This window comes from Nannobrachium achirus (genome assembly GCF_963921795.1).
Source record: "Nannobrachium achirus genome assembly, chromosome: 19".
In the NCBI taxonomy this organism is placed as follows: Eukaryota; Metazoa; Chordata; class Actinopteri; order Myctophiformes; family Myctophidae; genus Nannobrachium; species Nannobrachium achirus.
Window position 1 is genome coordinate 32,893,206 of NC_137826.1, and position 27,115 is coordinate 32,920,320.

Genomic DNA, 27,115 nt, shown 5'->3' on the forward strand with positions numbered 1-27,115 from the left:
ATTTTCTTTTTTTTTTGAAAAAATAAGTAACTTGGATAAATGTTACTGAATCAAGCGACTTAACTGTCTAGTGTTCATAAAAGCATGAGTGGATGTTAAAATGACACCAAACAAGATTTTTCTTTTCTTTTTACAAAATATCACAGTAGGCTATACATGGGACAGAGAATGGGACAACAAGCAATCACATTAATATAAAAACAAGGGAAACATTTTTTTAAATGAGCTCTGTTATCAATTTAGGCAATAGGCCTACACATTCTTCTGGAAATGCTGATTAAACTTTGTCTTACCTGTTTTGTGACTGCACTTACACAAGTCTTTTGGATGGATCTAAATTTTATGAATTCCAAAATGTACTGATTACATATTCGGCATATTTTGGTCTTTCAAATGATAAAATGAATGTAGACAAAATGTATATCAACCTTGACTTAATTCTTGCAAAATGTCATATTCATTATACCAAATTCGCCAACAAACGTCCAAATATTGTTTTTGACACCAATGTGTTGAAAGTGAAATATCCCTCCATATTGTCACACCTAAGGCTATAGATGCAGCTCCAATAGTGTCATTTGTTCAACAGTGGTGGAAGACCTAATGATGTTTTACTTGCATGAAAGTAGCAATACCACAATGTTTACTGTTCAAGTAAAGGTCCTTTATTCAATATTTGACTTGAGTAAATAGGTTTGGCATCACTATAGGCTTGGATAACCAGTAAAAGATGATTGATCTACCAGCTTGCATGTGAATGGAGATACTCTGTAGTATATCAGTAAAAGTAGGCCTACTTGGTTACACTTGTACCCCAACTTGACCCACTTGCTTCAGGCGATGTGTGACGTGTGACGTCTGACTTGAAACTTAACATGTAGTTTAATGTCATTTTGTCCTTCAGGAAATGTCTGGCCGCGGGAAGAAGGTTGCTCCATCAAAGGGCAAAACTTCAACTAGCCGCTCTGTCAGGGCCGGTGTGACCTTCCCTGTGGGCCGCATCCACAGACTCTTGAAGAAGGGGAACTATGCTGTGCGAATAGGCGCGGGTGCCCCCATCTACCTGGCTGCCGTCATGGAGTACCTGACTGCTGAGATATTGGAGCTAGCGGGTAACGCTGCCCGGGACAACAAGAAGGCTCGCATAGCTCCTCGCCACATCCTCCTGGCAGTGAGGAATGATGAGGAGCTGACCCACCTTCTGTCTGGAGTCACCATCTCGGAGGGAGGCGTTGTACCCAACATCCAGGCCCAACTTCTGCCCAAGAAGACCAAACCCAAAGCGGCAAGGGATGATGACGATGATGGTGGCTCGGCCAAGGACATCCAGTCACAAGAATTTTAAAGTGTTTTAAAATGTGTCAAGGATCTTTTATTTCACTTTTCTAATAAACGGCTAAGCTTTAATTTTGTAATTATTGGGTCATCTAAATGGTCATTCATGGGTGTCCTGGCCAGTGGCCACACAATGTTTTATAATTGTTTATTGTGCTGTTGATGTAAATCGCACTAAGAAAACCCTAACCAAGGTTGGTACATGTATTATCCCCAAACTTAATCCAAGTGAACTAAGTCCGCTTCTACTTGAATGTATGGCTAGGCCTATGCAAATTACTTGTGTCTAGGCTCCTAGTTCATTCTTCTGTGGGTAGTGGTGGACATTTTATGGTGTAAGGCCCCTCCCTTACACCATAAAATGTCAGGGACCCCCACTATTGTATAAAATTGTGTTGCAGATAAAAAAATGTTCATAGATTTCTTAGACTTGTTGACAGCACTGTCTTGTTGGAGTGTATTTTCAGACATTTAACCACTTGAACCGACAAATACTTATCTGCTCTTTTCCTTTACAAACCTCTTTGCCAAAAATGGCTCACCTACAAGCTGGCTAATGTTCCACTCAGAATAGGAACGCTAGGTTTCAAATGGTTAATGTAAAAACATGATGATCCTATCACACAAAGATTTGGTGGTTTCCTATGCAAACTTCTAATAAAGTCTAAAATCAATCAAAGCCTGGTCTTCAACCTCCCTAAAGTTTCTCATCTTACCCCTTCTGCATTCCATTCACTGGTGATGGCCTACAACAGGGCATGTGCATTGGTGGCACACCCTCCGTTTTACCTTCAAGACCTAATCCACCCCTTCCCACACAAGACGCCTGTCTGGATTACAGGGTTTCAAATCACACAGGTGGGGTCAAATTCGTCAGAGTACTACGAATGTGTATGGTCTGTACTCTGTAGCGGTGGATTGGATGAACTATAAAATGAATGTATGGATTGAACATGATTACTCTATGGTAGCTGTAGTAAAGACTATCTCTTGTCTGGGTATAAAACAATAAGCACTTCAGTCACAACCTATCATTTTGGAAATTAAAATCTCAAATTATTGTAGAATGCCTCCAAATGCAGCCTTTTACATTCCTGCCATCTACTGGATAAACATGTTACTGCAGCTATTTTAAAAGTTCAAACTGCAACTCTATGGTAGCTGTAGTAGTAAATACTTCTCTTGTCTGGGTATAAAAATAAGCACGTCAAACCTATCATTTTGGAAATTATATTCTCAGATTATGGTACAGTTCATTTACTTTTCATGGATAAAAATGCAGTAAGTGAATTGGGTATAATTCCTCCAAATAGAGCTGCTAATTCGTTTTATATTACTGCCATCTACTGGATAAACATGTTAAAGCTCACAATGCAATCTAAAGGTCTGAACATTAAAACCTAATTTGTACTTGTTGTATGACCATGTCGCTTGCTGAAAAACATTTTATTCCAGGATAAATTGGAATTAGTTATTTAGGTGAAAATGTATAAGAGTCTTGTGGTATCCCATAAATTATGGCATGTGGTTATTGGTATATCCATATATTTAGCCATAGTAATCAAAGTAAATATAAATTCAGATTCTGGTTCATCAGCAAACAGTTACTTGTCTTGCATCAATGCATGGTCATTGGTCTGTTATTCTACAGACACTGAATAACAAAATTATATAAAATAATGAAATAACATTTTATTATAACACTGATCCAGTCACATTCAAGGCATAGTATTGTAGCTATTTAGACATGACACCTGGATGTAGTGGATTAAAATCCAGAAATTGTGACATTGTTAAAATAATCATGCCCATAAACAGTTATTAGCTCTGGACCCATCACAACACAGTCAACCTGAGCATGCCAGACTCAATTAATAAAAATCTAACAAGTGTTTTGCATAACGTACTGTAAAAGAAAAATCTGCTAAAATGTAATCAAGTCATGTCAATGATACTGATAATGGTATGTAAAATACAGAGCTGAGAGAATGAGATGTTTGAGAGAAGCAAAGGTCCCTGACTTGAAAAGATGTAAATCATACTACTTATGTTTGTAACCCATGAGGGGCTGCCATAGCTTAGTGGGGAGAGGCCGTCTGGTAATTAGAAGAGCACTGGTTGGCCTTTCGGACGACACAGTAACGTGTGTCCAAGTGTGATGAGCAAGACACTTCTCTCCAAATGGATCAACTAGACTGTCTAAAGGCTCTGCCTTTGTACTGTCGGCCGGAAACAGACAGCACCGGACACAGAACTTGTGCGCTCTGCTGGCGTTAAGAAGGTCTCCAAAAATAAAACAGGATGTAAAATTAATCATATGTGCCTTTCATAAGAAAATATTAAAAAAAGCTATATGCAGATAAAGAAAATTTCTGTCATTTTAAACTTCAACCACTCACACATTAATGTGCAATCCACAACACGGTGAACAACAATAAAATGCCTAACCACGGTTATCTGAAGTAACAAACAAATCATGGAGGAAAACGATGCTTAGAGTGAAACTGTGAAAATGAAGAGGAAGACATTGTATTAAAGTAGTTTTGAAACAATAGATTTACTTCACAGTGACACAAGTAAAAGTTTGACCGAATATGGGAAATACAAGAAGGGCCAAAGCTAACTCGAGACCATCTTCCATGGAGGCACTGGCACTGAACAAGGTTTTTAAACTTTGGATTATTATTAGACATTAGAAAAAAATAAAACATACCGTACACCCATGGCAGCAAAAACATTGGAATTGTCCAAATTGTCAACCAAATAATATAAAAGCACAAGAGGTGGAAAAGAAAATCCAATGCAGCTGTGTCGTCAACATCTTGCTGCCGCTAGAATGCCAGACTGACCATTTAGCTCAGTAGTATGCAATCATGCTCATAACAGCAGACAACAGTACCTAAATGGCCGTTAAGAAGAACACATTAAAAATGATGTATGCTAAAAACAATGAGAGAAAAAGATGAGAATTTTAAAAAGTTTGACCTCGGATCACCCTTTGTTATATTTATCCAGTTTCAAAACGTACCACAACCACCTAAAAAGACAGACAAAGGACCCCACACACTGGTGAAAATGCCACATTAATCTCCTCCGACTCCCTTCGTGTCCTTGTGCCACAATGCAGCTCCTGAAGAAACCACCTCCAACATCATCAGATGAAGTATCATCAGTATCATTTTCGATTCTGAAAATATGTCCTTTGGATATACTGTACATTGTTTATAGGTATGAAAATAGATCAAATATTTCAAAAATCTTTAACATTTGATCCCCAAAATGTACCATTAAAAAAAAGTGGGGGAAGGCTAAAACAAAATATTGTACATCATTAAAATTGTTAAAATGTTTTTAGACGGGCACAGGGAAAACGCTGTTACATTCTATAAACTAAAGGCCAGGGTGGCACCTGGTACATGAGGAAAGCGGACGTGTTGTGATGCATATTTAAATAAAGATCAGCGCGTGTCATTGATGCAGGTCTGTGGTCGTTTTTCCATTCCTGTTGGAAAGGAAGGCGCCCCTCCGCTGATGGGGCACGACATTAGGTACACTGGGCGAGCTTTTCAGTCTCATTCCCGCACGCGTCCGACAGATTTGCCCACATGCTCTGCGATGGGGCGTTCTTCTGGGGGACGAACATTTGCCAGGGCTCTGGTCAACAGGACAGTGAGGAGGTCTTAGGTTGGGAGAACTGTTCGGGGACCCATGAGGCCTCTTCAATGGAGGAGTCATTGTGGAGGACTCTGCTGGAATCTTCCAGTCTTCATTTTCACAGATGTTCGGGGGTCTGTCTGTAGGGGTAGGCGACTGCGTGGCCCTCTGAGAGTCAACGTCAGCTGAAAGCTCTGCAGTGGGACAGAGAAGGGGTTCACAGGGGCCGCTCCTCTGCTCCGCAGTCCAAGAGCAGTCACTGAATGCAGAGGACACGTTTACCTCAGGGCTCTGTAGGCACAAAGCACATACAACAAATGGTCATTACGATTTGTCTCATTTCCTGGATTTCAAACGCAGGAAATCACTCGAATAGAAGATGAATGGCAGGTGTGCAAGTGAACAGTGAACGCTGAAAGCTATAAATGTACAGTAACATTATGAACCATTGTAAGGGAAAACATTACCGTAGTCAAGCTTGGCAATGTAAGAGGATGGTAGCCTAGAGTTATATAAAGTACCTAACCATGTACAAGTTCAACCACCTGGTTAGCTAATAGACTGCATCTTGTATCAATTAATAAACTGCATGTTTTATCAATGAATACATGAAAGGGCAGTGATTTATGTTCACTACTCTACTACTTCAGTCCAAGCCTTCTTTGAAGCTAATGAAGAAATGTGGAGACAGAAAATAAACCCTGACATGTTGAATTGAGAATACAAATAAAATGAAATAAACAAATGGGAAGGTTTTTCCTATATCAAAATAATCTAAAAAAATATAAAAAAATACTTTTGATTTAATTGAAAGTTTCATTTAAACTTCCAATTATGAAACAAGCTGGACTCAGAAGACACAGTTTATAACAACGATCTACAAAAAATACAATTGACAGTTATTGCTCATAAACAGGTTAATTATTTTTTAACAAAAGAAACACCGCACACACATAACTAGTAATGTTAATAGTAACACACAATAACAATCCAAATAACGCAAACTGCAAAAAGCTATAGTTAATGTATGGAACTGAAGGTGCTGTATTTGTTAGTCCATTAAGAATTGAGTATTTATGCCAACAGGTCCGACAAGAAGAGCCTTGGCTTAAACGCAATTCAATCAATGACTAAACTGATCCAACTTGGGTTGATAAACAAGTTAATCTTTTGGCTGGCCATGTAGTGACCGTTCAGTACATTTTCATTTTTCTGGGAAGTCACCTCACTACCACTTCAGGCATGTCCAATCCTCATCATTGTCTTCTTCAAATATCTCATCTTCTTCATAAAACATGCCATCCTCCTCCTCCGCCTGGCCCGCTAGCCAAGTATTCTGTCCCGAAAACAAAGAGTCACTTTATAAACCATGAACCACTAAAGTAAACACCTTGTGTGACCATCTTTAGTGAACATCTACTTGTATGCCTATGGATGGAGTGAATACAGTTCCCTTCAAACTACGGCATGTGGTGAAAAGATGTAAACAGAACAACAGAAAACTTGATGACGACAAACTTTTTTTTTATCATAACCAAAGACGGTATATTTTTCCAGTGCAAAAGGCTCCTTAAAATACAGTATATACTCTCAAGAGCTAAAATAACACAAGCATTACCAGCTTTATATTTAAATTATCTAACAGATATGGTTGCTCCAGATGAAAATCAACAAAATGAGTGACTAACCTCATAAACTTTACACGTGTTATAAGGAGACCCCGGAAAGGGAACGTGATCAATTCCTGTTGCCATATCCACAACGATCTCATTTTGATGCATAGGAATTGGTGGACCCCCGCGCTCCTGCAGGGCTAGGACAATGACCGTTGTGTTGTCCGCTCGAAGCATCCGCTGCTTCCAAAACAAAAGGGCCGTGGCACCAAGTCGGGTGGCACAGGATATCCCCTTGGGTCCCTTTGAAGCAATGTGCAGAAGGGCAACAGTAAATTCACATTTGTTTAAATCCCGTAAAAAAAAAACATCCCGCCTAGGATCAAGCTCAGAGATTTTAATAGCTGGCATTAATAATAACTTTAATATACAATATCTTTGTTGTAAAGTAGTTAGGAACATGATCACTCAGACACTCACTATCATTTTGTCATGACTGTAGCACATGTTGACAGCATTCTTGGGCGGCATCATGTTCCATAGACCATCACTGCCCAGGATGATGTAGCGATGCCGTTTGGGGTCAAGGGTCACCACAGTGGTATCAGGCTCTGGGGAAACCACAAACTCCCCGCTGTAGAAATCATAGCTCCACAGATCACCTGTCAAAAATACAGGTAACATTAATTAGATGAATGAATATAGTCACGAGAGTTGATTTATGGCAGCATGCTGTACTATGTGTGACTTGTGTGTACTCTTTCTTTCTTTTTTTTTTACCTAAGGCCCGGGCCACAGCCAGGAAGGGGATCTGGTCAATGACAGTGCTCCGCCTTACTGGTCCGTTGTGGGTTAATCTGGGTCTTTTCCACACTACCCGGTTCACCCCAGACTTCTTCATTACACTGCAGTTACAGAAGGATAAATAAAAAAAAATCAATGAGAACAAAATAGAGTCCAACAATGGCCTTGTTTTTAAACCAGACACGTGGCTTATATTTTTTTCACCTTTTGAGACTGCGTGTGCTGTTATACGTCCGATTTTGTCAATAAAATTGCACTAACGCACGCACACGCGCACGCACACGCACACACACACACACACACACACACTTTCCTTTACCTTGTAGTGAGTGGTACGTAAAGACAAGGATAAAAACAAGCAAAGTCCTAATGTGGACTGAGGTTAATGACGAACAGTCAAGACTCAAAGATGTCCTTGATACCGAAGGCAACTGCAGAGCCAGACACATCACAGGTATGGCTTCAAAATGAATTGTAATAAAGCAGTTTTGAAGCTTGGGTCCAACTTTAATTCCTGTCAGCTACTGATAGTCACAAATACTGGAACAGCAAATAACCTCGGACCCAGTTAGAATGTTTATTTTGTCAGGTGAAAAGGAGGTCAAACTTCTTGCACATCTCTTTTTTTCCCACCCGCCAAATGCTGGTGTTTGCACAATTAGATCACAAGTTATTATGGTTAACAATAAAGAAGTGCTATCCTCATCTCACCTTCCACCAAGCCGTTCAATCCTTTCTTTCTCTTTAGGAAGTTCGGGTTTATGGTCTTGTGTGACTTCCAGTGCCTGGAGTTTGATATCAGAGTCATTGTCTTTCACGCCAAGAACCACAGCTGAATCCCCTACGTGGGCAACATACATGTGGACCCCCCTTATCACCATGACGCTGGCTGTGGTACCTGATGTACTGGGTAGGCCAGTGAGAGTCTTAGGCCACTCCGCTGTAAAGGAAAAATGTACGACAAAAGTGATTATAAATCATTAAAGCATCGTGTCAATGCTCAGCTAACAAGCGGTGGTAGAGGAATAAAGGGATTCATTTTCTAGTGCTGAGTGCTATAAAAATAGGGAATTAAATCATTATTTCTGAAATAAAGATAGACACAGTTGAGTTTTGTTTCAATCAGGCAGCCTAGGCAGAAAATATAAGCTACACCTATGGTGTATTTTTTTTGTCTTTATTATACTAGAGACATGGGACTTTCCTGCTGACTCTGGTACTCCCAATGACCGAATGCTTTACATTATGCCAATATAAATATTCAACTTAATAGGCTACAGTGATTAAGGCCAGCAGCGGTTCTAACACTGTACTCTATAATAATAATAATAATAATAATACTTTATTTGTATAGCACCTTTCATGAGCTGCATTTCAAAGCACTTTACAGAGCAGAAATGAAGCACACGTGCTTAACAGGAAAAGTACATATGATTACTTTTTTTTTAATCAGTAAGGTACTATCTTAAAATTTTCAGCACTTAAAAACATTTTCAAAACAGGATTGAGTCATATGTTACAGTGGAAAGGAAAGCAGTCTGAATTCTGAAACAACGACCTCTGGAGTGACACGATTCTCCAGACTCCAGGTCACCAATTTCGGTGCAACACAACCAATACAAAGTAAGGACCGTGCTAGTCGTGATCGGAGACATTTAATGATCGTTGACACACAGTGACAGTCAGCAGAATCGCTAATAACGGCCAAATACGCTTGTTGAAGGGCAAATGCTATAATAAACGACTAATAAACAACACTACATTAACCGACACTTACGTAGTTTCTTCCACATTGCGTGGTGGCAGGCGATGAATCCTTTTCGAAGGGCGGCACACACTTCACTGTGATCTTTCGACCAGAACCCCCTCTGCCTTTTCAATAAATCCCACAGATGATCCCTGGCGAAGTCCGCCGCTTCTCGACCCCCGTGGCCATCAAACACCGCGAAAAACGCCACGGATTTCCGAGTATCAACAACCACACTCTCACCAGAGTCCTGCGTGGCTTCGGGGTTCGACGCTAGCCGTGGGTTTGGTTCACTCTCGTCGCTGGTCGACATATTTTCAACCCACATTGCACTGATTGGCGAGACAGTGTTCACAGCACCAGACTGTGGAGTCACATTATTATGGTCGCTCTCCGCTTTATTCTCCGGCTCCCCGCCGTCGTGCGAGTTGTCTTCCGTCGGCGACGGTTCATACTCGATTTTTATCTCGAAATTGTCCTCCATATATTTCCTCCCTCCTTGCTGAGAGTACGCGCTCATGCGGAATACAAGCGCCTCGTCCATGGCTGTGTAGACCTTCTCGTTGGCTTCCTAAACCCACAATATCATGCATGTAGCTTCTTAGCTAACTGGTAGCCCGAAGCTAACAATACTGTTCGAACCAATTTTGCCGCGATAGGATGGACTGGCCGCCCGGAGGTTTCCTTCCTTTTTGTTTATCTTCTCCGACGGCTCGTCAACGTGCCGCCGTTACGTGCTCGTCGTGCTGACGTGTGTGTCTGTTCCGCCATAAATAAGTGTTCCTCCTCCGAATAGGGAACATGCACAATGTCGCCATCTGCAGGCATTAGCCAGTCAATCAAAACTTGATTAAGCACACACCCACTCACAGTAAAATCCATAACATAACTAAAAACAAACAAACAGCAGAACCAAAGACGGACAGGAGGAATCACCAGTGGTTCCACGGCCACAATTTGACGGGTAAACAACACAAACACAGCCAAAGGTAATATATTTTTGTGCTTAGTTAGTGTACCGTGGACGGCCCATTGTGTTCCTGTAACGCAATGCCCAGTTAACCCCACCCCTAAGTGCCCACTCGTCCAGGTGCCCACATGCCACATGTGCCCACTGCCCAGGTGGTTTTGGTGCCCAGTTGTCCACCACCAGGTGCCCAGTTATCCCCATCCCTAACTGCCCACTCCTTCAGGTGCCCACTGCCCATATGGTATTGGTGTCCAGTTGTCCCTAGTGCCCATGTAGTTTTTAGATTTTCAGTTGTCCCCAGTGCCCAGATGGTTTTGATGCCCACCTGACCTGTTACCCTTGTATCAACAAACTATAGTAGCCTACATACATACCCAGTTACCCACCCGCCTTCGTACCTAACCTACTACCTAACCAAATAAATTAATAACTACAGTATCTGTTTGACACATTTCTATGTATTGTCAGCAGTTATTTTATTTACGTTTATATTTTACTATTAATTTGTTTATTATGAGGGTACATTCTACACTACAGACACGCCAGTCGAGGGCATCAGAGGGAACCATTTCCTCCATTCAGATTCAGCAGCTGTAGGCTCTGGTCAGATGACCAGAGCCCACCTTTTGTTGTCAAGATGACCCTCAGGGATGTTTGTTCTTGTTTATGGTGTATTTAAAGGAGCAGTGGTTATGTGACTCTTTATGTTCTGTGTCCGAAACAGATCTCTAATTATGTCTGTGGCCTATAACAGGTAATTTTCTATTATCTCACACTTGGAGTAGTCTATATATGCTACTACCATGAAGCAGCGGCGGCTCCAGAGAATTGTGACGGGGGGCTATGGCTTTTTTAGAGCAGGGGCTAATAAACTTTGTCAACAAACAATAATGAATAATACTAATTTACGACAAACAAGATTTTCTCGCATCTGCCAGATCATTGGCAGATGCCAGGTCCAAATCTGTGGACTGTAGGTGTTCAGATAGGGTTTTTGTGAGGCTGAAGATGCTTTCCAGCATAAAAGGTATGATTTCATAGTATGGTTTACATAGAAGTCAGTCAATTGTCTTTCACATATTCAAATATATTTTATGTATTTATTCCTTAAATATTTTTCATCACAATTTGGTTTGTGGGGAGGGGGGATTTAGGGGGGCTAAGCCCCCTCTAGCCCCCTCCCCCCCCTGGAGCCGCCACTGCCAGTAAGATGCCTAAGAGCGAAAAGCCCTAAACTGCGAGGTCGCGCTATCTGTATGGCCATCTGTCTTGGCCATATATGGATTCTGTTAGTGTGGTTCTCCTAACAGAAAATCATCTGGGATACAATCCCTTTTATGCCCATATATGGAGATCCCTAACAGAATCCCTTTTATGCCCATACTATATACTGTATGGAGATCCCTGCTCTGTGTATCTGACATCACTGTGATGTCACCTGTTTATGCCCATATATGGAGATCCCTGCTCTGATATCTGACATCACTGTGATGTCACAGTGATGTGTCAGGTGAACCGCAGTGTCAGACGTTACCTGTCCACGGACAAGCTGTGACCGCTCTGATAGTAAACTAACTACTAATGCTTCTGCTACAATCACACAGCCAGACTGTTGGGCAGCAGCTCTGCAGCAGAGCTGTAAGCTCTAACGGCAGAATATAGTTATTAGTTAGACATGTCAGCATTTGTATTGGCCTTGTCCTTGTTATTTTAGACTTTAGAGCACGTCTAGCCTCGGAAACCCAGACTTTTATTTTGTCGAGAGCACGCGTCTAACTTGTGATGAGATGAGATGTCATACATTGTCATAGAATTTGCATAGATTTCTGAAATGGTTCAGGAAATTCCCATTCATTTCTCTATGATTATTGAGATTTCCTTATTCCTTTGTTCCTTTGCTCTCAGAGATGTTCTATTTTCATTTTCATTGGTATCATATTAACTGTTGAGCTTGGAAAAGAGCATACAGAGTATGTCTTTGGCCACAAAAGCTTCTACTTCTTATATTATTTATATTATTTATATCTGTTTTTATTGAAAGTGCTACATTACATTAACATTTGCTAATGCAATTAAACTTTTAAAAGTAAATTAAGATAGGTGTTGCGATCATATGCACATTTACCATACTTACTAAATTTGACAACATACTGTACATTGAACATTTGACCAGATATCACAATATCTTGCCATCTCTTCCAAATACAGTGACAGATTCATCCTAATCTAATCCTATTGTTCCTTGCATTTGTACTGCTGTCATTGTGACTGCATTGAATATTAAACATCACAAATATCAGCTTAATTACAGTAGATGAAAAATGCATTTCTACCGAAGGCGGGAGGCCCCTACAAACATCTGATTTGCTTTGTGACAATCATCACCACAGGGAAATGATCAGTGTTTGCAATACTGTTAGATATATTAAAACTAGAATGCATGCATGGCAGATTCTATGCGCATAATTATATCTTCTCTCTCTCTCTACCCCAAGGGATCCCCTGACAAAAGGAAGGAACATTCTACCTTGCATCCTACACCTGCAGAGAAGAACCCTGGTGGAAACCCATGTGCTTTCCATTCAGGAGCGTCCTCGGCTGTATGCTTTCCTGCTGGAGCTCCCATCTAATGTCATACACAAGACTGCATGCTGTATGTATGGGTAGGAATAGCAATAACTTTACCGCATTAGTCCTTCCATCACTCTCCTCATCCCTCGCTGCCCCTCTTCCCCCTCTCTATTTCTACTCAAGGTTTTGACCTTGGCTTTGTGCCTCAAATAGCCCTTTCACGCAGCATGTTCAAGGCAGGAATGTTGCATTGTTATTTCCAGTGGTGCAAGTAACTAAGTACTATGTACTCAAGTACTGTACTAATTTTGAGGTACCTGAGTATTTCCATTTTTCAATACTTTTACTTCTACTCTACTATACAGTACATCTCGGAGGCAGATGTTGTACTTTTTACTCCACTACAATTATTTGAAAACTTTGGTTACTATTTAGATTTGAATTATTATACCCACTTCAGCCCTATTTAAACTTTGGTTATTTGAAAGTAGCCAATCTACAAGCTCACATTTCGTCATGATCCGATGCGCTGTGAGCTTGTAGATCTGCTATTTTACAAAAGATTTTTTATACATTTTATACGTATTGATACCGTGTAAAACGGGACATTCTGCACAATGAGTACTTTCACTTTTAGTAAGTATAGTAAGTAAGTAAGTAAGTATATTTTGATGCCAATACTTTTTTGTACTTTTAGTTCCCGGACTTTCACTTTTCACAGAGTGTTTCTACATTGCAGTATTGATACTTTTACTTTTTCCACTACTGGTTATTTCACCCCGCTGTTCTGTTTGAAATGTACGGGCACGGAACGGGGTGTGGGCCGGTACACCCCGTATTATTGTTTCCCTATTATGCCGGGAGAAGAGGTAGTCACAGAGCCAGTGCGGCAGCGCTCTGCTTCAAACTTCTTTTCCAGCGTTTTTCTGTTGCTCACACAAATCTGCCTTTGTAATGTTACACATCAACATAATGCATGTTGTAAGATGCTCAGTAGTGATGCACAGGTCTGTCTTTTTTCTTTTTTGTACCCGTACATACTACGTACATACTGTATGGTACAGGCTGTACCCACCCAATAATTGTCTCCACCAGGCCAAAGGCATGGGGAGTTTTCGTCCCTGTCCGTCCGTCCGTGTGTACGTGCGTGTGTCCGTCCGTCCGTCTGTTACCAGCTAATCACCGGCACCGTTGGCCCAGTCGCTCCAAACTGTGCACACACACTCCCTGGATGCCAATTCAGAACCTCTGTCCCACATTTTCACATGGGCCTTTTATAGTGCCACCATGAGGCCGATTTTAGTCAAACTCATTTTTTGACAGTACTCAGGCACATTCTACAGTCATGTGATCGACATGGACCTGTCCGATTTTCCATATTCCATCCTGATTAGCTAAGATTGGCCTCTAAACTTTGCAGGATTGGTCCGTTTTGAACAAAATGCCTCAAATAATGAACACAGATTGCGCTTTCCGTGAAACTTGCGTGCACATTCCCATTAGATCAAGGAACAAAATGCCACCCTTTTCACATTGGCCTGTTATAGCGCCACCATCAGGTCGACCTTTGCAAAACATTTCTTTTGGAACAAAATCATGCATGCAGCCGAAGAAGACCTGGCACCATTTTCACATTTGCCTATTATAGCGCCACCAGGAGGCCAGAATAACCGTCCTGACCTGGTGGAGACGTGCTCGTAAGAGCACTGCTTCTAGTTTCTGCAACTACGGTACCTGGCCTGCTTCAACGCATCCATTTTCACAACTTGACCTTGCCTACAGACAGACATAGTATTTTAATTGTTTTCCATTTAAATGAGGAACTATTATTTTGTGAAATAATAGTTTATTTGTAAAATCAGCCTTTATGTCGCTCAGCGAAGGAAAACGCTTCAGTTGCGTAGCATTTGGGACTTCGTTGTCAGTGTCAAACAACACTGTAGACACTGGCACTGTTGTTATATATTTCACACAGAATGTCGGCATACATTCTAAAAGCAGGTGGCGTTACAAGAGCTATGTTTGGTTCTGTGCAAAAAAGAAAAGCCAACATGACGAGGTTCTTCTCTGTGGCAATGTTGCAGGATCTCTGTTGGCTAAAGACTTGTGTCAACTACCTCCTTCTATGTTAAGTGCACCAATGCACACTGTCACTCCCCTTGTTTATTCTACATTCATCTGCACAGTATGCCTCTGCTGGCGGACAGCTGTATGTTTTCTTCAGCCATGCATCCCTCCCAACCTCGTGAATGTGTTATCTGAGGAACAACCTGGAGTGAATTTCATGACATTATTGGCACAAACGTCCACTTAGACTCAAGGATGAACTGATTAGAAATAGTTGATCGGGGACACTCGCTGGCCTTGCGGTCCAGGCGCATATCACATAGGCTCTAATGCCTGACAGCGTGTCGCGGGTTTGAGTCCTGTTCCCGATGACTTTTGCTACTGTACACATCTCTCCCTGTGCCTCTCTCCCTTTTTCCTGTCTATCTTCACTTGATCTATCAATAAAGGCAGAATAGCCAAAAAGAATATTGAAAAAATAAAAAGAAAGTGAGCGGTGGATTTGAGCACTTCATTTCAAAGTTAGGTTTCCTAACTTAAGAGCTTAAGAGCTTAAGAACTGATTAAGAGTAGGTGGTCAAAGGCCAAGGTCACTGTGTCCTCATGACGGCCCCATCCTCGTGATAAGCGATATCCCAGTAGATATCTCAGTAATGCATGGAGGGAATCGACATGGCGTTCTGCACAAATGTCCATCAATCAAGGATGACTGATTAGAAGTAGGTGGTTGAAAGGGCAAGGTCACTGATTTACAAAAAAAACACATTTATTGAATTCCTTGAGAGTCCTCTCTAACTATACAGCAACTTGAACTAATGGTTAGCATAAACATACAACCTTGATGCAGTATTTCTAATCACCTCCTTCTTTCTTTCTTTCCTTCCTTCTTCTCTCGCCATATTGATCCCCCCCCCCCCCCCCTCTCTCTCCTGAGAGGCCCTACCTACTTTACCTGGACTGTTTGGAGAGTATCAGTGATAAAGAGGCAAATGTGATTTCCATAAATGTGACAAGAGTGTGAAATCTAAGGCTGCTCTTCTTTTGAGTAAAGGAGGAAATTAATTCCTGAAGTCAAGGGAGATTGCGAAGGGGCGAGACACCCAGATCTATTTTCCTAGAAGCCATGTGCAGCTTTTGTATAATGGTCAGCCTGGTTAAATGGGCTCGTCTGGCCTCCTTTGTAGAAGCTCGACTGTCAGTCAGCATAAACAAAGTGGGAAAATGAGAAGGCATAAACAGGACTAAAATATTATCATATAAATATATGGTAATATAACCACAGGACATTTTGATTACAAAGCAATGTCTGACTGTGTGTGGGTGCGTGCGTGCGTGCATGTGTGACATTAGGGGAGCATCACGAATATTTATTTTTATATTTCTTACACATCTGGATCAAAAGATTTTAAGAAAATATACAAATTATTTTATTTTATTGAATTGATTAATGTTATGTTCTTAAAGGGGCACTCCACCACTTTTCAACCTATGTTCATATAATTGATCCTCACTCAAAAATAGCTTTTCTTTTTTTTTTCTTTTTTTTTTCTCAAAGGAGGGCTGTGGGCAGGTCAGAAACCCATAGTCTTGTGACATCATCGATTGCCAATCCAGCTTATAGAAACTGCAGGCTTTCTATTCCTGAAAAATTGCAATTTTAAAGTGGAAGCCATTGTTCTCGCGATAATAAAAATCATTTTTTTTTTTTCAAAAATATTGATAAAAATTTTTTTTTGGAAAATGATGATGTCACAAGACTATGGATTCTGAACTTCCCACAGCTCTCCTAGGAGACTTGGACTAAGTAGAAAAGAATTGTGATATTTTATCATGACCATTAGTGAGGACCTATTATATGAAGACAGGTTGAAAATTGGTGAACTACTCCTTTAACTATTACTTTACGCATCAATTAAAATGAGATAGAAAGTTATATCAAAAGTTAGAAGAAAAAACCTTGAAGGTTTGTTTTCCCCCCTGAAAACAGATGGGATTTGTGTCTTCATCAAGACGTGGGTTTAACGATTCATTCTTTCAAGATTAAAGAGATTTTCTATGTGCAGTGAAATATTGTTGTGTCAGCCTCCTCCTGGCTGTGGTAATAAAAAAATAAAAAAAATAAGGCATAATAATAATGAAACTTACAATACAAATAAGGTACTAAGTATTAAATACATATTTATTACGCAGTGATCTAGAACAATTCTGAGCTACAATGAAACATACAAAAAAAGGGATTGTTTGGGAGTTGAATGGAAAATAAACCCTGCTTGTGCCCCAGTGTGGTGCTAAGGCCTGGCCATTAGTCTATGTGACAGATTCACCATACAGCTAAAGAAACAGAGATGAAGCCGTAGATAGAGCCGGAGAAGAGAGAGGACAGCGGCCAGGGTTAACACATTTCTGAGACTCCATCCCCCAATGCGCTTTAGCTGCAGAACAAGTCCATGCTGAATGATGAGCATTCCCATAGTCCAGGGGTCTTCAACAGGGGGTCCGGGACCCCTCGGGGGTCCTCAGAGTTACTACAGGGGGGCCTCCAAATCTTTGAGTGAACGTTTTTTCCCTCCTTTTTTATATAATATAATATATCCATATCCATATATCCATATTCCGTGAACTTTAGTCAAAAATAGCAGATCTACAAGCTCACAACGCCTCGCAGCGTGAGGCGTTGTGAGCTTGTAGATTGGCTATTTTTGGCAAAGAGCGTTGGTATAGAGGGGGAAAAGAGCAGACTAAGTACAGAGTGAAAGGTCAAGTTTATTATGTATTGACGGTTCAAGGGGTCAAATATCTGAAAACACAAATTGACATGGATCCAAAATACACTGATGATTGTGCTGTCAAACGATTGAAACTATATGGAATCTATGAACAGGTTGTGGGGGTCCCGCTTCATCTCTCTCTCAACTAAGGGGTCCTTGGCCTGAAAATGTTGAAGACCCCTGCCGTCTTTATAGAGACCCATTTGAAATAGTTTGATGTGATTTTAGTCGTTTGGTTGTCTTCAGTCTAATTAAAGAAATTCTTTCTAAAGGATTTGTGTTGGTGGACTACCAAATTCTGGCATGTTCCATGGTAGTAATGATTTGGGATCATATGGAACTGAACAGGATTTGCATTTACCCAGGTATGGAGCAGTGGGGATTTTACTTTAGAGGTTGTGATTTCTAAAAAAGGTTTTTATTAAAGAAATGTGTTATTATTAGTATTATTATGTATTAAATATTTTAGAGATTGTGGATTCTAAATGGCTGGTATGTTTTTATAAAATGTTATGTTGTTAGTATTATGTATTAAATATTATTTGAACAGTATCAGTGTTACACCAAGTTCTATCTCATCATTCTATCTCCATGCAAATATTATGCCCTTGTGCATCTTTCAGAGAACATAGTTTCTTTACTAATAACCAAGGACCGCCAGTTCCTTTTCTCTCAAATAACCAGACGACAATTAATTTACATACCGTATTTTATAAAGGGGAAAGAACAATAAAAAATAAACATTTGGAACTTTAAGTTAATGATAATCTCAAAATGAAAACCTGGTATGGATGAGTGGAGTTTAATCTGTGAGAGTAAATTGTGCAGCCCTAGGACCCAGAGGAAAGTGGTTGGCTGTTGCAGAGGTATATTGGTGATTTGTATGCGCTGCCGTTTGTATCTCACATTGTAGTCCATGTAGTGTCTCTCTCGGATCATAGACGGATTAGGCAGTACTCTCGCAGGGACTCCGCTGGCCTTGCCTGGCATAGTCTTTGTTCCTTTTTTCCTTTTTGATAATGTTGTAATTGTTCATGTGGTAAGATTAGATGGTCGACTTGGGAAACACAGCGGAAATGGAACATTTGTAAAGCAACAGTGAAAATGTACACTGTTCATTCAGTGAAGAACAGCTTGTAAGGGTGAGCTCCTAAGTTCTTCAATTCAACTTATAATGTATTTTCTGCCTGTAAAAAGTTTATGCGTTTATAACATTTTCCAGTCATTTATACCCGTAATAATTTCTGTCCAGCGTGTGTCAAAATACATTATATTTCTATGGTAAATGTCTCTAGGTTTCTAAAGATGATTTTGTGGATGATTTGCTCTGTGTATTTTGGTTGTGTCTACATTCTGACATACTGTCTGTAACATTCTGAAACCTTTCTAAAAATGATTTGCTGTACTAGATAACGAGTGTGTTTGTAGTTGGTGGATATAGTCCTATCATTGCATAGTCTGGCAACGTCCTCATGATGGTTCAAAGGAGGGATGAGCTCCAGTGAAATTGGGGTTGAATGTCATATTTGAACAGCAGTTCAATGGCAATAAGCACTGTTTTCTCCTGGGATATATCGACTAACTCTCCTCTCCTTTTCCTGGTGATAATGGAATCAATCCACTAGCAGGGGTGTCGCACCAAATTCTGGGCCCTGGGTACAAGCATTCACTGCGGGCCCCCGCATGAATGTTCTTCAAAGGGGGAGGAGGTTTAACCCATTTAGACTGGGAACGCATTATTACACTTTATTTTGTGCTTTAACTATTGAAAAATAGCAGATATACAAGCTCACAGCGCGGCACCGATATCAAAGTCTTTGAATATTTTAAATCCTTCTAAGGTTTTTTGCAAAACCTATGTTTCTATGTCAGTGGGCTCAAACTTTTTCATGTGAGGGACCCCCAAAATATCTCAAAATATTTAGTTCCAGGGACCTCCAGAAACAAAATCTTCAAATGTTCTCTTAAAAAATACATATATTCAAAGATTTGCTCACATTTTCACGACTTTTCAAAAATAGCAGATCTACAACTTGCAACGCAGCACTCGGTGCCGTGTTGTGAGCTTGTATATCTGCTATTCTTCAATTGCTTAAGTATAAAATAATTAAGGCCCCTCCACCTTGTGACTGTTGTGTGTAACTCAGTCCTCACCCCCCCCACCCCCCCCCCCCCCCTTGTGACGCCCCTGACTAGGCCTATCCACCATCTAGTCTATTGGTTCCCAACATGGGGTCCAGGATCCCCCAGTGGTCCTTGGGGGGGATTCAGGGGGTCCCCAGCTAAATGAATCACAGTTAGGAACCAAATAGACTTGTACAGGTCTGTAACTGTAGAAATGGAACCATATGGACCCTTATCTATGTGTCCATTTGGTTCCATTTACTCTCAGAGTTAAATTATCACTAGTACTGAGGCATCAGAGCACGCTGGGAGCAAGAGCTGGATACAGAAATAGCAAATGACAAATGTGTTGCAACTTATTGTTTAAAAAAAAAGCTTATTCTAATGTTTTGGGAAAAAGTCACATGGGCCAAATTAAGGCTAGATGAACTGGTAAAGCTTTCCCACTTGGAGAGAATATGGTTCTGGCTTATAAACAGAGTAGACAATAAGATCTGGCAACCTCCTCTCCAATGTATTAATGACTTGATGACCTGTAACATTATGATGAAGTGTGTCAAAGGCTTTGGAAGTCTTGAAAAGAAACAAGAGGACAAACTTTATACATAAAAGTTTGTGTAATGCTACCTCAATAAAAATAAATATTTGTAAATAAATCAACACAGGGTTTTACAGTGTAGATTGGGGTCTCAGGCATACAAATGATATCAAATGGCGGTCTGTACTGTATGTACAGTGTATAAAACTGGAACGAAATTAAAGCGTTTGAGAATCACTGAACTACACCACAATGCATTACAGTACACAATAAATGCCCTATCTTGTGCATTTTAGAATGCTGAAAACAGTGTTTGACTGCAGGTACTGTACTGTATACAGAAAGAACAGCTGTCATAACTTTGTCCCCATATTCCTTTCCGTCATGTCTTACATTAACTTGCGTCAGAGGGTGTAAATTAATATGATTATCAAATCATTCTGCATTTTAGGAACGTTTTTAGATTTACATAATTGCACAGTAAGCAGTATTTATCTGATTATGAATGATCAGAGGAAGTATAGTGGTAAGTTGAAAACATAACTAACATTGGTCAGCACTCTTTGATCAGGTAGAATGGAAGTATATCTTAACAGTCATGAAGGAATTCGACATGGGCGATGACTTTATCTCTTGGGTTAAAATGTTATATGCTCGTCCTATGGCCTCAGTTATCACTAATTAGAATAAATCCCCCCCCTTTTCACTACAACGCTCCTGCCGACAAGGTTGCCCCTTGTCCCCGCTATTGTTTGCACTCGCGCTCGAACCACTCGCCATTAGCATACGAAAGCATCCTTCCATCTCCCCAGTGCGCCTCGGCGGGATAGACCACCATATCTCACTTTACGCAGACGATGTAGTTCTGTTTGTGTCCAGACCGGAGAGATCTATCCCCCTGTTATTAGAGCTTATTAAAAAGTTTGGAGATCTCTCGGGTTATACCATAAATTGGGACAAAAGTGAGTTTATGCTCCTCAATGGTAAAGTGAGCTCCACGTTTCTTGAAAGTTTGCCCTTCCGTACTGCTGTAAACCAAATTGAGTATCTAGGTCTCACGATACCCAAGGACCCTAAATTGATATATAAAGCTAATTATCTAAAGGCGGTGGAAAAATTGAAATCCAATATTGAAACCTGGAGACTACTGCCCTTGTCTATGATTGGCCGTGTCAACGCTATTAAGATGGTGACTCTGCCAAGGCTGCTATATATTTTTCAAAATTTGCCTATATTTCTACCTAAGGCTTTTTTTTAATTGCTAGATTCTACCATAATGCCATTTATATGGGGCTTCAAGGCTCACAGAATATCTAAAAAACACATAACTAAACCCAAAGATGTTGGGGGTTTAAGCCTCCCTAATTTCCAACACTATTACTGGGCTGCTAATTCCAGAGCTTTAATGTACTGGATAGGCGCTTACCCAGGCAAAATCACCAGCTCAACCCCCTCATGGCTCGCCATTGAACAGGACATTGCTAACACATCCCTACCTGCCCTTTTGTTTTCAACGTCAAGACCCCTGGCCTCCATCTCTAACAATTTTTTGGTTAAACAATCTGTAAAAATCTGGTATCAAATTAGGAAGGCATTTAATCTACCCGAAATATCGGTTTTTACGCCTATACATTATAATCATGCTTTCCCCCCTTCACATTGGTCAGCACTTTTCGCTATTTGTCGTTTGAAGTACAGTGTATTATTTACTGTATGGCTTAATTGGTTACATTTGAGAGATACAATGGGGTCATTGTGGAATTCATAACAATGAACGTCACCTGTTTCGAAATCACACCTAAGCATGAATGCTACAGTACACATAGCCATTTATATGTCCAAGCCATATTATCTATAGCTGGCATACATGGTGGATCTACAGAGGTTAAGGGTCATCTATCTGACACCAACAGATCCTCCTTGTGGTCTTTTCTCACTCACCTAGCCTGCTCGCCCTTCTGTGACTTTTAATGCGAAGCCCTGACCGACCCCCAGATATATCCACTCGTGCTCTTAATATTCACCCGTGTCTCACTCTGTTAACTCCCTTAATACAGTGTCATAAGCCTGGTCTGCGGTACAAGCCTGTCTCCCTGTCAGTCTTTACACAGACAGGCCCATTCCTCACCAACCCTGGCTCAGGTCTCACAGAAATCGGTCTCCTATGAGGTGATACTGCAGTGTGAAAGACTGGGAATGCATATGAATTAGTCTTATTTATGAGTTAAACACTTTACTAAACATCCTAGTTGCATGTTCTTCTATCCCTCTACACTAAATCTCTCTGCCAAAAATAGACGCTTTTGCGTTGTGAGATCTTGTAGATCTGCAATTTTCTTTGAATGTGTGCCTATTATGTGATGCCAAGAATAGTTATTCTAGGGTTCATGAGGTTTTTACATGCTAATTGTTAGCAAGACCTGTTATAGTACAGGTTAGCAACTGATTGCTTGCATGGTTTGTGTTTAACTTTATTATATCAGATACTGCATGGTGTCTGCCTCTTATATTTATTTTGATGCTCATTGCTCAATGAACAAACTGCTCATCTCAGATACATCCTGCTGCGGTGCCCACTGGGAATCCTTGAGTAAAAAGCAGCCAGTGATGCACACTTCCTGTGTGTGTGTGTGTGTGTGTGTGTGTGTGTGTGTGTGTGTGTGTGTGTGTGTGTGTGTGTGTGTGTGTGTGTGTGTGTGTGTGTGTGTGTGTGTGTGTGTGTGTGTGTGTGTGTGTGTGTGTGTGTGTGTGTGTGTGTGTGTGTGTGTGTGTGTGTGTGTGTGTGTGCGTGCGTGCGTGCGTGCGTGCGTGCGTGCGTGCGTGCGTGCGTGCGTGCGTGCGTGCGTGCGTGCGTGCGTGCGTGCGTGCGTGCGTGCGTGCGTGCGTGCGTGCGTGCGTGCGTGCGTGCGTGCGTGCGTGTGTGTGTATGTGTGTGTGTGCACTTGACTAGGGCATTCACCAAATATTAGAATATTCGAATGTCAAAGTCACTATTCGACGTTGTTTTATTTTCTTATTGTTTTCTCTTTAAATGAGTTGTCAATGCCCCTGGTGGATGTTTTTGTTTGTATACCAGGGCTTCTCAAACCTTTTTAGGCCGTGACCCCCAAAATAAAAATATTTTAACTGGGGACCCCCACCCTGACAAGCACTTGGAATCTGCTTATTGTAAGTCGCTTTGGATTAAAAGCGTCTGCTAAATGCCTAAACTGTAAACTGTAGGTATTAATGTGACTTGGTTCCACAGATAAATATTGTGAAAATAGCAGATCTACATGCTCACAACGCCTCGCAACGCGAGGCGTTGTGAGCATGTAGATCGGCTATTTTCACAATGTTTGCCTCTTGCTTTGTGAATATTTGAGTTTTGGGAGTTTGGCCAGTCCTGTCGAATATTCGACTATTCGAATACTTTGAGGTTGAATAATTAGAATACTAAAAATCAAAAAAAAAATATTCGTGAATGCCCTAGTGTGCGCGGCTGCGCGCACGTGTGTGTGCGTGCGTGAGTGCGTGCTTGCGTTAGTGCGTGTGTGCGGTGTGCGTGCGTGTGTGCCACATGTCTGCCCCCCACGATACTGTGTACTGTCTATTGGAAACTATTGGAGTAATAGTTTAATTCTAGCCAACTTACAGTATAGCCCTGTTTAGAACCTCACCCTCCACGATAGCTCAGAGTTTGGGGACCTGCTTTGTAGGATGCCGGCAGAGTGTGACACTGGCGAACTGTGGCCAAATGTACAGATTTTTATATTTTCCCTCGCATGTATGCAAAAAGAAAGGTCATCCTCCCTGCTCTCAGATGTTTGCAATTCTAACGGTAAAAATTAAGCGGCGGGTTGAAAAACTTGTTTAAAATCACCTTTTTAGCCAGCCAGTTCCATATTTTCTGGTTGGTTTATATACCACCCAGAAGTCGCACACACAAAATTGGAGCTGGCTGACTAAAAAAAGCTATTTAAACGCTTGTTTCAACCCGTCGCTTAAATTGACTTTACTGTGCTAAGTGCTAACATCTGAGAGCAGGGACTACTACTTTCCTTTTTGGATACGATGCGCGGAGAAAGGTAAAGAATGGTACTGTTGGCCACTCTCCGCCGGTGTCACACTCTGCCGGCAAGCAGAACCTCATCTGGGAGCTATATATCGGGGGGAGGGGTTCCTATCGGACCTAGCCAAATTACTGCTTGTATTACAATCTTTCTTTGCGACTGCAAGCTGTTTTACTGCAAGTGTCAAGTTGGTTTATTTGATTCTTGCCAAATTCAGGGATCTTTCCTGCACCGTTTTTATTCCATTATAGTTCACATTAATACATGAATTTCATTTCATCTGCCTGTCTCCATGACCATGACTTAGAAAATGTAGAGCGAAGTAGTGGAGAGAACATGTGATGTGAGAATGAAAGTGTGGAGGTGAAGGCTGCTTGGGTTCATGGTCTGGCACATCCTGTATGATCTGTTGGTCGAGAGGAAGACTCCTGTGGCTGTTGCTTTTGGATATTGACATTCTGTTGGAGGATCAGGAACATGGGAGTGGGACCTTATATATTAAATGGTAAATGGTGCATTTATATAGCGCTTTTATCCAAGGCGCTTTACATAGAATGTGCATTACATTCACCCATTCACGCACACATTCATACACCGGTGGCAGAGGAAACCATGCAAGGCACCAACCTGATCACTGGGAGCAATTAGGGGTTTAGAGTCTTGCTCAAGGACTCTTCGACATTAACTCAGGGGGAGCCCGGATTCGAACTGGGAACCCTTCGGGAACCCTTCATGCTCTAATAACGGTTTCTCTACCCCTGAGCTATGCCACCCCATATTACCTCTATGAGCGGTGCAGAAGAAAGAAACCAATGTGTTTAGCAGTTCCACTTCACTTGATCTGCAACTCCCTCCTTTATTAAAATTGTATTTAATGAACAGATCACGTCTGATACTTTGGACAGCATCTCCATGACACAGTGAATGGTGCATTTGCAGCTCATTATTATCCACTATGGCAAAGCCTACATTATGTGCAGGGTCAGTGGGAAATGCATCATCCTCAGGCGTCCAGGAAAGCGTAAACGTAAAACGTTTCTCTTCTCTTCTCTTCTCTTCTCTTCTTCTGCATGTTGTCATAGTCAAAAGATGTACCACAGCTCTGCAACCAGCGAGAAAAAAGGTGCTCTAATTACTATATTTTCCACAAGAACCAGAGGGTCTCTCTCTCTCTCTCTCTCTCTCTCTCTCTCTCTCTCTCTCTCTCTCTCTCTCTCTCTCTCTCTCTCTCTCTATCTCTCTCTCTCTCTCTCTCTCTCTCTCTATCTCTCTATGCCTTATAACAGGTTCAATGCAACATATCCCCTTTAAAAAAAGTACATATAATACTGTTTCATGTTTATGTATCATAATGATGTAGAGATGATAAGCAAAGCAAACATGAATAGACTTTAGAATATAGATTTTTTTTTAGGAAAGGCTTCTTCTACTGATGTTAGTAAATGGCAGGTTTTTTAACTCATTTGGTGCATTTCAAATAACGCCAAGTGAAGTGGGGGATGGAGTTTGAGGCTGCTAATTGGGTGCCAAGATAGCCCAGGAATTTGGCGGTTCATAACAGACCACCACAACCAGTTGCAAGCAATTTGTATCACAGATGGCTGATCAGTAGAGTTGACTGTCTATTCCTGTCCCACCGCCTGGACCTGTCACTGAGACGCGCACCATGAGGCCCACTGGAGAGTGAGCAAGCTGGTTGGTCTGTGTCTACAGAGACAATATACAGTGACAAAAACACCCCAAAGGGGAGAACTAAATTATTATTTGTATTCACTTTTCACACAAACCTGCCCAGATGCACTGTACTGTTCAACACATGCAAGTGTGCGCGCACGCACGCACGCGCACGCGCACACACACACACACACACACACATACACCCACACACACACACAGTCCCTCAAGGGACTGGAGCACTATGAAGATACAGTGCCTCACAAGTGTTCAGATGGAGTGGGAAAGGCAGAGCTGGATCCATACCAATGTGTATTCCCTATCCCTGCATGTGTGGGCTGGATCAGACTGAAACAGGCCGGCAGACTCAGAATGCTCCTGTGACTGGGTGTAGTGTGGGCTTCAGATGAAAGCCCATCTGTCTGCCTGTTTCGTCTGTAGTCGATCTATTTCAGCAGGGGCCTTAGTAATGTGGACGTTAGGCATACCTGAAGCAACTATGATTATGATTTGAATTGTAAGTGGATGTTATTGCAGAAAACAGAATTCATCCTGCAGCACTTTATTGATTAGGTCTTGTGCTGTAAATCAGTACATTGAAGGTGCTGTAAGTAATTATAAAATGTTTTTGTTAAAAAGTTAAAGTTCTATATTCTGTTAGTAATCATTGTTAATAGTGTTTGTTCTGTAACAAGGGTTCACCTCTTTATCCGCTTTATCCACCGCTAAGATACCCACGTACCTGACAATTGACGAAATACTTTCAAAACGTCACGGATGTCCACAGTTACAACACCAGAGGCAGCGCCACAGACCATGTCCAACCCAGATTTGGCACAAAGGGTAAAATGTGTTATTTGCTATACCACTAAAATGTGAAATGCCCTACCGAAGGCCTTAAAGGAGAGTAATTCCCTAACCTCCTTTAAAACCGCTCTGAAAAAGCACCTACATGCAGCTGCCACACCTATACAGTGTAGAGTCAGATTGTTATTCTGTTATTTGAGTGAATTTCTTTTGCAAATCTGTTTGATCTTCAATTACCTTTGAATTCAGTGTAAAAAAGTAGCCTACGTATATCAGTGCATAATTTCTCAACCTGACAGATTTTGCACAAGCTGCACATTTCATGCAATGTACTGTAACAAAGCCTGACCTAATGCTATTCTTTCTATCCTATCTCTCTATTCCAGAACTA

General features: G+C 41.1%; 2 protein-coding genes across 3 annotated transcripts; one reads left to right on the forward strand and one right to left on the reverse strand.

The window, feature by feature from the left end:
* Window positions 1-907: 907 nt before the first annotated feature.
* LOC308304291 (histone H2A-like) lies at window positions 908-1,345 on the forward strand (the record flags this gene model as incomplete). The annotated part of the gene is made up of 1 exon (XM_080748861.1): window positions 908-1,345. The coding sequence occupies one exon, from the start codon at window positions 908-910 to the stop codon at window positions 1,343-1,345; it is 438 nt and encodes a 145-aa protein (XP_080604987.1).
* A 1,657-nt stretch (window positions 1,346-3,002) lies between these two features.
* On the reverse strand, window positions 3,003-9,832 carry LOC308304470 (protein phosphatase 1D-like). Of its 2 annotated transcripts, XM_080749072.1 has the most exons (7): window positions 9,184-9,832; window positions 8,118-8,346; window positions 7,383-7,507; window positions 7,083-7,264; window positions 6,678-6,905; window positions 6,214-6,325; window positions 5,150-5,280 (listed from the first exon to the last, which is right to left on the reverse strand). In XM_080749072.1, the coding sequence occupies exons 1-6, from the start codon at window positions 9,695-9,697 to the stop codon at window positions 6,218-6,220; spliced, it is 1,386 nt and encodes a 461-aa protein (XP_080605198.1). In that variant the 5' UTR covers window positions 9,698-9,832; the 3' UTR covers window positions 5,150-5,280; window positions 6,214-6,217. The 2 variants fall into 2 exon arrangements, with proteins under 2 accessions (XP_080605197.1, XP_080605198.1); XM_080749071.1 differs by lacking the exon at window positions 6,214-6,325 and having other exon boundaries at window positions 3,003-5,280.
* Between the last annotated feature and the right edge of the window lie 17,283 nt (window positions 9,833-27,115).